General features: G+C 39.4%; 1 protein-coding gene across 1 annotated transcript in view; it reads right to left on the minus strand.

Moving 5' to 3' along the window:
* slit3 (slit homolog 3 (Drosophila)) overlaps positions 1 to 13,667 on the minus strand; it is a 210,168-nt gene that overhangs the window by 181,987 nt on the left and 14,514 nt on the right. The window contains exon 4 of the mRNA XM_077235918.1: positions 12,682 to 12,753. Coding sequence (XP_077092033.1) covers positions 12,682 to 12,753 — 72 coding nt within the window. The remainder of the gene's footprint in view (positions 1 to 12,681; positions 12,754 to 13,667) is intronic.

A 13,667-nucleotide genomic window follows, 5' to 3' on the forward strand; every position in this document is an offset into this window, starting at 1 on the left:
AGTCATTTAAAAAAAAAAATCCATGTGGGCGAAAGATATCACGTTCAGTTGATCATGCAAAATCACCACGATGAACAACACAAAGTTTCTTAGTTTAAAAGTGAATTCTGTGTGAACTGTGCTTTATTCATTGCTACACTATACAGTCTATATATAGTACATGCTTACATACTATATATATGCATATCTATTATAGACAATGGACCATTTTTTGCCCATGAAATTTCACCAAAATTTTGCTAATGTGGCCGCACTTTAACACTGGGGAAAGTTTGTAGGAAAAATTTTACATCTCCTTCTTCCCCACTTTTCAAATCATCCCCTTCAATCATTGCCCTCAGGGATTAATAAAGTTTATCAAAATCCCCCTGGTACAATATACAGTCTAAGATCATAAATGGTGGCACAATTCAACACAGCCGGCCCCTCTGTATCCTGGAGTTCCCCTCTTCACTGCTTTTTTTATTAGACAAGTACCTGTCCAGCTATGAGTAAACATTACAACTCATCTCATACACACCCATTCAAAAGCGTCATCCAAACCTGTGCCAGAAACAACACAAAGCAAACTGCACATTTAAACACATACAGTACACACAGCAATCTAAGATGAACTCCTTCTGGGGCCCAGTTTATGTTGGCGGGCCGAGTAAAACGGAGCCAACAGAGGCAGAGCGGGGAGAAAAAACAACATAATGTAACAATTTATCTGCACATATTTCCCAGATTTGATGTACAAACACTCTGTTGCAAGTATGTTGTTCCCAAGTATGTTGTATCTATAGCAATGAGGCATGAATTTTCAGCTAGCGGCCTGCCTAAGAGTGCGTTTTGGGTGCGTAATGACCAACCACTCTGCGTTCGAGTTCAGCCAAGTAACTCCTCACAATGCGGTGGCCAGAATGACTAATGGAGGTTTGAATATCTGAACTCGCTTTGTGGAGTCGCACAGGAAGATAAAAGAGAAAAACAATAACGAGAAAGTTGAGGAGAAGCGTCTGTTTTCACTTAGGTCCCCCGCGTGCCACAAACCTCCCCATTGTTGCCTGAAGGAGGCTGGCTGCGAGCGTGGCCTCAAATCATAAAAAGAAGCTGTAATTAGCTAAGTGACAATTGAGTCCGTAATAAAAGAAGGGCAGCCTGGAAGTGAACCCGAACTGTTAGCTTTCTTTCACTCTCATAAACTGACCAGAGCGTTTTGTTTAGCACTGTAAAACAGGCCCCGGAGTGTGTGGTGGGGTAATCCGTACATCCAGTTCCGGATGCCCGAGTCAGCGACTAACTTACCCTGAATCGCCTGTTCTCTCGACTCAGTTTCTACTAGCACATCTGCCATGCTGACTGTGCCGTTTTCTACCATCTCAGGCATGTCAAAAAAGCTCTGACATTTGACCAGAGCGATTTCAATGGGATTTCGAACATCTTGATATCCGCAAGACAAGTGCTTCTATGCGAGAGCCAAGCACAGAAGCTAGGCTTGACTTGCTGTTGATTCAGATGTTCTTGTAAACACAGCAGTGCGGTGCAAAAAAGTGCTGGCCTGTCAGAATTCTTTCCTTGCCTTTTGTGAAGGGCAATAGCTGCCAGTGGGAGGAATCTAGTCAGGATGAGCTCTGCTGCATTAATGGGGCTTTGTTTGTTGTTTTAGTCACCCTGGCTTTTCTGAGATGCACACTTCTGTACGAAAAACATTCCTAGGACTCGTTGTGTGCTTTGTTCACACTTGCAAAAACAAACGGCATGGTTAATACTTCCAGTAACAAGAGTATCAAGATGGGTTCAACAGTTTAACAACCCTGAGGCAACTTTAAACCTAAATAAAACCATGACATCTAATGTACACAGTTACTGGAATGGCTCTAAATGCATCGGGATGCACAATACCGGTCTTAGCATTGGTTTAATACGACTGATCTTCAATCTTGTCCATACTACAGAAATCCATCCATCCATCCATCCGTCCGTCTGTCCGTCCATCCATCCGTCCATCCATCCATCCGTCCATCCATCCATCCATCCGTCCATCCATCCATCCATCCATCCATCCACCCGTCCATCGATCCATCCATCCGGCCATCCATCCATCCATCCATCCATCCATCCGTCCGTCCATCCATCCATCCATCCGGCCATCCATCCACCCGTCCATCGATCCATCCATCCATCCATCCATCCATCCATCCACCCGTCCATCGATCCATCCATCCATCCATCCATCCATCCACCCGTCCATCGATCCATCCATCCATCCATCCATCCATCCATCCACCCGTCCATCGATCCATCCATCCGGCCATCCATCCGTCCATCCATCCATCCGTCCGTCCATCCATCCATCCGTCCGTCCATCCATCCATCCATCCATCCATCCATCCGTCCATCCATCCATCCATGAGGATTAAATTTATCAAAAGTGACAGTAGAGACATTTACATTATTAAAAAAAATTCTAAATAAATACTGATGCTCTTTTGAACTTTCTATTCATCAAAGAATGCTGAAAAAAGTTGTCAAAGTTTCCACAAAAAAACATTTAGCAGCACAACTTTAAAAAGATAATAATAAGTTTATTGAGAAGCAAATCAGCATATAAAATGATTTCTGTAGGATCATGTTACACTGAAGACTGGAGTAATGATGCTTTCATGAGTAATGAAATTCAGCTTTGCATCACAGGAATACATTACATTACAATATATTAAAATAGAAAACTGTTATTTTAAATTGTAATCTTATATTACTATTATACTACACCATATTACTATTTTTACTGCATTTTAATCAAATAAATGCAATCTAAGCATAAGAGACTTTCTAAAACTTTTAATAGTACATATAAACACATTTATAAATTTCTTTGTACGCAATTTTGATAACTATTTTTTTTTCTTTACAAAAAGAAATAGGCACAGTGCACGTGTTAGGTCTGTATGAATGGTTACCAGTACACACACACACACACACACACACACACACACACACACACACAATCATGTAGCTCTAACCCAGGGCTCTTAATAAGTGGTGTAGCATTAGTGATCTTTACCAAACAGATTAAATCTACACAGTCAAAGTGTGCTGGTTTGCGTCTGGGTGATGTTAATGGAACTATAGTGATCATAGACAGCCCTTTCATTTTTTCAAACTCAAGGAGAGGCTAGATTCAAACTCAGGAAGGTTCATTTGGAGGCTGCGCTGCTAAAGAAGGAAACTTGTAGTGCGTGGTCACTGCAGTGCATTCGTTCATGCTCTTTCAAACATGTGCAAGCAGTTCTGCCCATTAAATCCAATTACGATCTCAACCGGTCGTCATGGGAACCACCTGTGAAAAACACCCCAGCACATAATGGCCCCAAACTATTTCCCAAATTATAGGCGCCCTCAATCAACACAACGAATTAGGCCTTCTCTGCTTCTGTAGAGCGGATACTCTAAGCGCTCTTTCTCCTGAGACACATCTTGGCCGAGTCCAGAATGCAAATCACTCTGAAGACTTGAATGAAGTACAAATGCACGCATTTTACATTTTGCATGTTAGCAATTACAGGTCTTGTGAACTAAAACGCAGATTGAGTATTTGAACAGAATATCTTCCTTTGCCGTTTCCGTAAGAGCCGTCACAAAATATCTTAAAGCCGCATGCGAAAGGTCCTGCAGCTATTATGTTTTATAAAGTTAACATGAAATTACATTAGCAACTCATTTTACTTTCATTATTTGGAATATTTTAGAATAAGCCCTCTACCTAGTAATTGGCAATTCAACTCTACCAGAATGGTGTGAATGGTAAAAAAAATAAGATGGCTTGGTGAAGTCAGCAGGTTATGACACTTTGATTAAAAATTACAAGGATTAAAAAAATAACTTTGTATTAACTTAACAATGTATACCAATGAAACACGAATTAAAAGACTTGTAACAACATCCTAAAAACTATAGTAAATACTACTTTCCTTGTTAAAAAAATGGACATGAACACCCTCTCAAGTCAAAATTTGAATGTGATGAGCTTGAAATCACAACTTCAGAAGTGGGAAGTAGGACATTTCCATTACAAAGACAGCATTAATAGGTTAAAAAGGTGATTTCATGTTGAATTTGTAATAATTTATCTCTAAGCATTTGACGTTACTGAGCTTTTTAATCAATCGTCATTACAATTTCCCTGCAGCTTTTCTCTTACTTTCATCAACAGCCTTATAAGACATTTTATCAACATCATTTACGCAGGGTAACATGAAATCAATAACGAAATAATGATAGTAATTATCCTGCCAAGAACTCAGCTTATTACAGTTTTTCTCAGTCGCTTTGGTGCATTTCTCAGATCAGAAATGAAACTCTCAAAACTACTTGTTCAACCTCCACCTCATCTAGTCACTTCTGCACATCATAAAAGCAGTTTCTCATTCTTTTGAAAAAGTTATGATTGCTTTGGTACATTGATGCAATATATTATGTGCAATTGTCTGCGGTTTCCTACATTATCAGTTGCTAATGCCAAGTTGCTCAAAATGTATTCTCTGTGCAATAGTCTTACCCCTCAAAACATCTAGTCATTAGTTAATTGTAAAAGTCATTAAATGCAAAATGGTTGATCTAGTTGTCATAAACTGTCAAGCATATTTTCTACACATTTCTATTAGACTTTTTTGTAAATGTGCCATGAATTGTGCAAGTGAATCTTGACTTTCACTAATACAGTTTTTCTCAGTCGCTTTGGTGCGTTTTTCAGATCATCCCTAACATGTGCAAAATAATAAGTGCATTTCTCAGAACAATTTGTACAAACTGCAATATATTATAGATATGTTTCTAAAGCTAGTCCGTCACTAAAAATCCTTAGTACATCTCTCAAAAGTAAATATTCATGCCAATGATCATGTCAGTGTCATCAGAATGATAAGTCATTGAGTCATTGTTCACGAACAAGGTCGTCAAAATGTTTAGGCATGTTGTCAATTGTAACTGTGTACTTTGACAGTATTACCTGATGTAAACTTACAGTAGGCTTCAGTTTGGATGACAGTTACTGTATTGAAATTGCACAAGGCTGCACTTCAATGGCATATATCAATTTCAACAGTACTATTTACATATTACTGTATGTGGGTTATTGATAGAAAGAGAATGGACAGGATTTGGTTTTTCACAGCTTTTACTGTACTAGGGATGTAACAATATATCATGTCACAATATATCGCAATACAAAAATCCAACAATATGTATCGTGGATCGTGACAATCTGTATTGTGTGTAGTTCACCCAAAATACTGTAAAAAAATTCAAAAAGAGTTGTAGTGTCAGTACTACATTACGTAAAATACTATATATATATATATATATATATATAATGTTGAATATAATGTATAATACTGCAATGGAGGAATATTTGTGGATCCTGATAATGCCTAATGTTACCAGTAAAAGTGTCCAACATTATTTTAAATATATCTAGTCAGTTCAAGCATATTCATCTAAAATAATTCTGTATTTTCAGCTTCAGAATCATTGAATATTGTTATTCTGGTGTCTCTATTGTCCTGTATTTCCAGCACTATTCATTTACACACACACAATGTGATACCAAAATTAGCATTTTAATCAACAGTTCATTTTTTGTTAATTTTTTTATCAAATGTCTTGGAGTATCGCAATACTGTAATATCGTATCGTGAGTTCAGTATCGTGATATGTATCGAATTGTGACATGAGGGAATCGTTACTCCCCTAGCTTTTACTAGTGCTACTTTATGAAAGAAAAAAACTAAATAATTTACAGTAAGAAAAAGACAAGGGGCACAAAGAAAAAAAAAAACTAAATTAGAAAGAAACACAGGAAACACCCCTAAGTTGTGGTCTGTCTATATGCTTGCTAATTGATTACTGTATTCATGAGATGCACCTTTGAGTAATTTAGACAACTGGTTGATTGTTGGTTGAACTAAGACTTTACATTCCTTCATGAGTGAGAGTCAATTTCACCTGCACGATTCATCAATTCACGTTTTTTTACAAAAGGTCTAATAGAATTGTGTAAAACTATGCTTGACAGTTATGACAAATAGTTCAACAATTTTGCATGTAATGGCTTATGCAAGGAACTAATGCTTAGATGTTTTTAGGGGTAAGATTATTCAACAGAGAACCATATACTATGTTTTGATCAACATGACATGAGCAATTGAAAATGTGGAAAAAAGCTGACACTTGTACATTATCAATTGCAATATGTACAAAAGCAATTGCAATTTGTTCAAAGGAATAAGAAATTGCTTTAATGATGTGCACAAGTGACTAGATGATTTGGAATGTGTACAAGTAGTATCAAGAATTGCACTTTTGATCTAAGAAATGCACCAAAGCGACTGAGAAAAACTGTAAAGAGAATGTAGATCAAACAATGAGAAACCAGTTCTCTAAAATAGCTCAAAGTTGAATCTCATGGACCTTCAATTGGCAAGCATATATACAGTGCTGCATGCAAAAGCAAAGTTCTGCCTAAGTGGTCTTTCCTGTGTTTGCCTTTCTAATGTTGTATTTGCGCCTTGGTGCCCGTGTTTATTATTTTCTTTTCTATAACACAATATTGTATTGTATTGTTTTTTTTGGGGGGGGTTTTTTGTTGTTGTTGTCAGACCACTAGTAAAAGTGTAACTGTGAATCCTATCCAGTCTCTTTCAATCAATAACTCACAGTAGTGTGTAAATGTACTTTTGAAATGAATATATGGCATATTTCAATACAGAAACTGTCATCCAAACAGTTGCCATAGTTTACATCAGGTAATACTAACAGAGTGCAGTGTTTTATTGACAACATGACTAAGCATTTTGATTTTGTGAACAATGACACAAGGACTTTTCATTCTGATGGCACTGATATGTTCATTGACATAAATACTTACTTTTGAGAGGTGAACTAAAGATTTTGAGTAAGTTACAGGCTTTTGCCGGTAATCCAATGTGTGGTGCTGTTTGTACGAATTGTTTTAAGAATGCACATACTTCTTTGCAAATATTAAGGATGATTTGAGAAATGCACCAAAGCGACTGAGAAAAAATGTAATAGAGTTATGAGGATTCAGCATCAAATAATCAATGAAAACTGCAGTGAAGAGGGCGAAAAAGTCAGAACACGAACACAGCAGTTCAAACCTAATCTAAAACGATCTGTGTGCAGTGCAGATTTATCTTATCACACTCAATATTGAAAACATCTGTTACTTCTATTAGGAAACAGCACATATTTTTTAGGTTAATTTTTAACAATCAGGCTTTTCTAAATGAATCAATAGTTTACTCTAGACTAGTCAGTGACCTATGATTCTCTCTGGTGGGTCTATGGAGCCGCACGTGAGTGACACTGGGCTGCTCTAAACCAAAAGCACAAGACGCTAGCAGAATCCCTACAGTCACAGCAGTGCAGCTTTAGGAACACTGGGTGGCTCTGTGGGCCCCACACCATGAAACAGATTTACTCACACTACAGACCTGCCTCATCTCCCCCATAAATACAGCAAACCGTGTTCCCAAGGGCCACTATTTCTCTGAGTCAACCTGTCATCCAGACCACCAGATCTCAAGCGCCTGAATGAGGCACAAACAGTGTCCAGGGAGAAGATATGATTCCACAACATGCTGTGAAAGTGGGAAATGTATAACGAGACTATAAGTCAACAGCCTTCGGTGAAAACTCAATGACTTTTCTACCTCTCGGATTCAACAATCTGACCATAAATTTCTACGGTTTCACAACTGCCACTGGATTTTGCATGGTCTTCACAGATTGTACTTTTTATAAACCACAGAGGAAACTAAACAAACTTATTTCACATAACCTTGTGCCAACAATGTGAAAAGAGGCCTTAAGTGTATCTAAATTTACTAACTAACCATTCCCCCTATCGTGCATATTTTCCTTTATTTGGATGCTAAATTGCTTACACATGTAATGGGATATTTCGGTGAACACAACATACATATAAACCTCTCGTCCAATAAAATATACTGCCAGCAGATTTCTAGATTTTGCCTACAGCTGCAAACTACACATTGTGGTGTAGGAGAGAATCTGGCTGCTGACTGAACCTGAACATCTGCATACAGAAGATATTCATGCTCACATCTTTCAACTGTACAAAAAAGTTGACTTACTGGTAGCAATTTATAGGCAGGTATGTATTTGATCCTGAAGATGTGTGCTTTCATATTTGAACAGTTACAACTTAAATGTCAGTAACAAGACACATTTCTGACCTGAATTTCAATACAAGTCACATTCTTGACAAAGACAAACATCTTAAACCAGCCCTAGCTGGTTTGCTAGTCTCCCAGCCTGGTCAGACCAGTTTGCTGACTAGTTTTAGAGGGGATTTGGGCACTTTTCAACTGGTCAGGCCGGGAAACCAGCTGAAACCAGCACTCAAGCTTAAGTTTGTTTTTCTTTCCGTCAGCTTAAACATTTAATCTATTTAATTTCACTGTTTATTTCACACTTTCAATACCTGCCATTCTCTGTCTCTGTAGCAGTTTTGCGAAACAAAGCTATGAAACTAAATTCCTTAACCAAAACAATGTAAACAGGTTTATTTATTCATTCCTCTAGTCAGCAGAAAGAGAAAGTGCTGCGTGGGCAGTGCCTCGGGCAGATGTCCGCTTTGTTTTTTTTCGGACCCACGTGTACACGGTTTCCTCGAGGCTGACAAGGTTAAGAAGCTACCGGCAAATGCCACTGCCTCCATCTAAGAACAGCACATCAGGTCATTAACATTTCTCTGGTAGGAATTTAGTGGAGAATATTAGCTTCCTCTGACTGATCTGCCTTTAGGGGGTTAGCTCACCCATATCCCACTACCAGGACTAAACTGTGAATTTCAAAGTTCCCCGGTGTACATCAATCAGCTCACGACCCAGGGAGGCCAGTACAATTCAAGAAAAAAAAAAGGTTAAGCTTTTCATTGAGCTTTCTGTATATAGTTGGCTTTCTGTCAGGACTCCAAAGTCTTTGTAGCTTGTATTTATCTAAATATGTCTTTGGAGTAAATCACAAAGCTGTCTAGCTTTTTGAAACCGGCTGAGCGCAGCCTTATTTTGGAAGACGCTTGGCTGGATTCAGAGAGGGTTCATTTCTCTGAAAACAATCAGTAGGCCACTTCTGAAAGCCCTGAGCCAAAGCTCTATGGTTTATGTACTTGGGGCATGTTGAATTATTAGCCAGCTATTGTGGGTAGACAAAACTTGCATTGCTAAACACAGCAATATAATGACATGGAGTTACAGTATTATCCCTTATTCCTTGATAATCACCATTTATACAGCAGCAGAACCCAACTGCTTGTTTTATTCTTTTTCTGGACCCAAATATTTCAAGGAATAGTTCACCCAAAAATGAAAATTCTTTCATTATTTACACACCCTCATGTCAGTTTTGACAGTCATTATAATGAAAGTGAATGAGGGCTGGGACTGTCAAGCTCCAAAATGACAAAAAAAGCACAGTAAAAGTAGTTAATCTGAATCATGCACTATACTTCCAGTCTTCTAAAGACATAAAATAGTTATGAGGAAGAACATACTGAAACTACATCCTTGCTCTCGATTCATGAGCATTTAAGAGAGTTCATGAGAGAAGTAATGATTTAAGGACACCATTTTCATATTCAAAGAATCATTTCACGTTCCGAAACCAAATCATTCAGTCAGTGAGTTAGTCAAACTTTGTCAAACTGTCAAAAAATTATTTTGATTTGGGTCTCAACAGATAACAGCCCACTGGAAAGGAAGATTTTTAGTGAATACATTTCAATTGGTTTGTCACACAAAGCTGACAGCGGCAGAGTTTGAATATAGTGCATATTGTCCTTTTATGCTGTTTCGCTGACTTTTTATGGTTTAAAAGCAGTTGTCATTCTTTATAAAGTGCAACCAGCGCGTTCTACAAAACATTCTCCTTTTGTGATCCACAAGAGAAAGAATATCATACAGGTTTAGAATGATATTCCAAGGTAAAGCTGCAGAGTCCAGGGTAAATAAGTCATTAACCAATCACTTAACTGTGCAATAAAATGTCATTAGAAGGCTTTAAAAGCACAGTACACTTTGCAAAACAACTGCAATTATTTTACATCATGTATGGAGGGCTCATTAAGGGAACCAATGAGCTTAATGGCTTCAGAGAGGCTGCAGACTTCAGGAGTCATGTTTGAGATTCAGTCTAGAGCTGAAAGATGGTTTGTGTTTGCAATGCTGAGGAGGCCAAATCCCCCAAAACACGCGGGGAGAAAACTTGATGTGTGGGAGAGCGATTTGTTTCTATAAATGAAAGAAAACAAATGCTGAAAAGGAACATAAACCTGTCAGGGAAAAGAGAAAACCAAAAGACATACTTCGTGACGCAAAAACGAGGGAGAGTAAAATCCAACCTCGACACTCCAATCATGCAAACTCGAGATTCAATCAATCTATGTAGTTATGAAAGGCCATCTCCGCTGTTTGGTGATCATTTCATGCTGGCTAACTGCTCGCCTCTGCCGGGATAATTGTACCAGGAAGATTAAAGAGGGAAAGTTTAAAATTGGCTGAGGGGAAGGGGACATAAGACAAGATGATGCATTCTGCTTTCCTATTCCTCTTAATGCACCAATCACATGCAACCTGAGCTTTGGGTAATGGCAGGGAGTGACTGAGTCTCATGGGTATCACTGACCGAAATATCCTACATTACCAGCGCAGAGGCCTGTCTCATAACAGGAACCGAAGTTAATATAGGGGCCCATTTAGCTGCACCGTTAATAAATAGGAGCAGGCATGTTCAGGACTGCCTTCTAATTCGTCATTCAATTTTCATTATTCGGTTTCAACGGCTAGACAGAAAGATCTAGCCTTCTAAGATCAGGGCAAGGGTGGAAATACATCTAGAAACCTGACCAAACCCCCGGATAAAGAGTGTATAAGTACGCTTGCATTTAGGATGAGGTTCATTTCTGAGTCCACACAGTGAAATCTGTAACTGTAACCACAATCTTTCCAGGCTGCAGAGAGTGCTGACCACAAATGGTCTCCGGCAGTCATTACCGCACACGTCTCTGCAGGGCTTTTCCCCCACGACCCACAGACCGGTCTTTCTCTGTCTTCGTCAGCCAATGGCTACCATCCTCTCTTTTCCCTTCCTTATTCATCCGCCATGCCCTCTGCTCCCATTTCATTCCACTCCGTCCTTAGTCTTACTCAGCGTTAAAACTTGCTCCTTACCTTTCCCTGACCCCTGTCAGTGTTCCCAGTCCTGCTAGCCACGGTCGGCCCCAGCCTCGCTCCGCCTAACCCTTCCCGTGTACGACACGGTCGGCTTGCTTTCCCCAGCTGGCCGGGCTTGAGGTTTTTTAATGGGAAGGTTACGGGTGAGGCCGTTCATATCACTCTAACATCAACCAGCGTAACGAACCCTGACAAGGCAAGGTTACAAGCCCTGCCATAAACCGCTCCCGCCCTAAACAACTTGCATTAGGCGTACTCCGGTTTACATTTAGCAAATGTTAAATCAAGAGGGAGCAAACATGCTGTACTTTAGATTTGCTGTTGGAAAGGATAATGATATGTCCTACATCCACTGACAGCTTCTCAGTGGACAGAAATACAGACAAGTTTCAAATTAATATTTGTATTATCATTAATGCATTCATGTTTTCATGAAACTAAGGACGCAAGATATATTTATCTTTATCATTTTATTTTTATGTATACAAACTTTATTTTATTATTGTTTTGTCAGCCATGATCGATTATAAAATAATTATTAGTTTGTCGGTATTAGTCAGAATATTAACACTGGCGTATTCTACCATGAAACTGCAGGAATTGGTGTGGAGATTAGACTGTAATTTTCTAATGCTAGTCCCCATAATGCCTTTTAATATCAAGCTATAAAATGCATGCTCTATGAATTGGCTGTAAAAAAGATGTGTAGTCTTGACTGCTGTGACCAACCATGTGTCATACAGTATATCAGCAAATGTAGTAGCTTGTGAATGTAGAGGAAAGACACTCGTGTGTTGTAATATTTCAAACCTGGGAAACTATCACATAAAAAGCTTCAAATGCCAGCATCAGGGCCAACCAATCTAATCTTCTCTGCCTCATGGAAACATTTGAGAAACAAAAAGCTGCTCGCAGAACTTAATGGTGCTATAGAGTGACTACCGTGTCAAAATCAGCTTCAAATAAACACTTGTAAAGCTTAACCTTTGCACCGGCACGGGCCTGACCTGATCGCGCTAGTTTCATTGACGACTGTAAATTCATAAATGAAGTATTTCCCGACTGCTAAGCCAAAACATGTCCCTGATTCAAAGCAGAGCAGGAAAATATTCAAAATAAGAATGTCATTTATTCCAAGAAAAATATTCCCTCCAGCACACCTTCTCCTCTCCATAGAGAGCACGGGGAGAGGTTGTGTCACATTAAGCTTGGCTTGGACTCCTGGTCCATCTGAAAGAATCACATCTGGACGGGCTGAAGGAATAACACAGAGTATCCCTGCACTGACAGCGTCCTTTAAACAGTGTTTGGGAAAGTCAAATATTTAAGCAAGATCCTTTCCAGTACAATGATCAAAATTCAAACAGTGGGAAGTATGACCGCAAGCTTTTCCAGGCACGGATATCAAAGGGAAGCGATTACTTACAGGCGGCCCAACTTGGGTGTGGATTGGAACAGCAGCTCCGGCAGGACCTGCAGCCGGTTCCGGTTCAGGCGGCTGTGAGGAAGAGAGGACAGGGGAAGGGCAAGAGTTAGTGTGGTCAAAACGTCAGGAGGTAAGAAACGAAACGTAAGACACTGTGAGAATGACCTTATGCAGAGCACAGATCAGTGGGTATGTGTTTGTGTAGTTAGATTATCCAAGGCAAAAAGAGAGAGTGAAAACCAAACAAAGACGGAAAGGATGTTTGACTTGCACATCAACATTCAGGAATCTGAATACCTAGATGGATGAGACAACAAGGCAAACACAAACGACACACGGACAGACCAATCCATCTTTCTGATTGAAGAAACAAGCCGGGTCAGCATTGCTATCAGGATGAGCAACATCACGACAGGCCAATAGCTACATCCTGGGGTCAGGAGTCACATCTGTGCAGGGGCTGATGGGAAATAAATTTACTTCCTCTGAAGATGGCCTAGGTTATCTCCAGTAGTGCTCTTTAAAGGCTATTATCATTCACATGAGCCTGGCCAGACGGACTGTGGGATTTGGTATGACCCTTATCACGGGAGTATGGGTTTTGATGATAGGATGCAGGGTCATGGAGCAAACCAAAGGTATGTGGAGGAGGAACATTACTTTTTTCTTTTTGAGAATCTACAACCCCTATAACTTGGTTCCTTGCAGTAGTCTTCAAGTAGACTCATTCTACAAGCGAAGAGTTGACTTTCTCTTAGGCCGTGTGTCCACCAAAGCGTTTTTAGCTAGCTGAAAATGCCAGGCACTCTGCTGCAAACGCCAAGCTGTGGGCGCTTAAGAGCGCTTCGGCAGTGATTTTTTTTCAGTTGAACTGCTTTGCTTGCTATGATACGGAATATCCGCAGAAGTGTTAATAGTATCTCATTTCATGTATTGTTTCTATATAAAAATGTTGATGTACAGTATTTGCTCCAACTCTTGTTTTG

Source organism: Siphateles boraxobius, unplaced genomic scaffold, assembly GCF_051911475.1.
Source record: "Siphateles boraxobius isolate OS27281-9 unplaced genomic scaffold, OSU_SipBor_1 2, whole genome shotgun sequence".
NCBI lineage: Eukaryota > Metazoa > Chordata > Actinopteri > Cypriniformes > Leuciscidae > Siphateles > Siphateles boraxobius.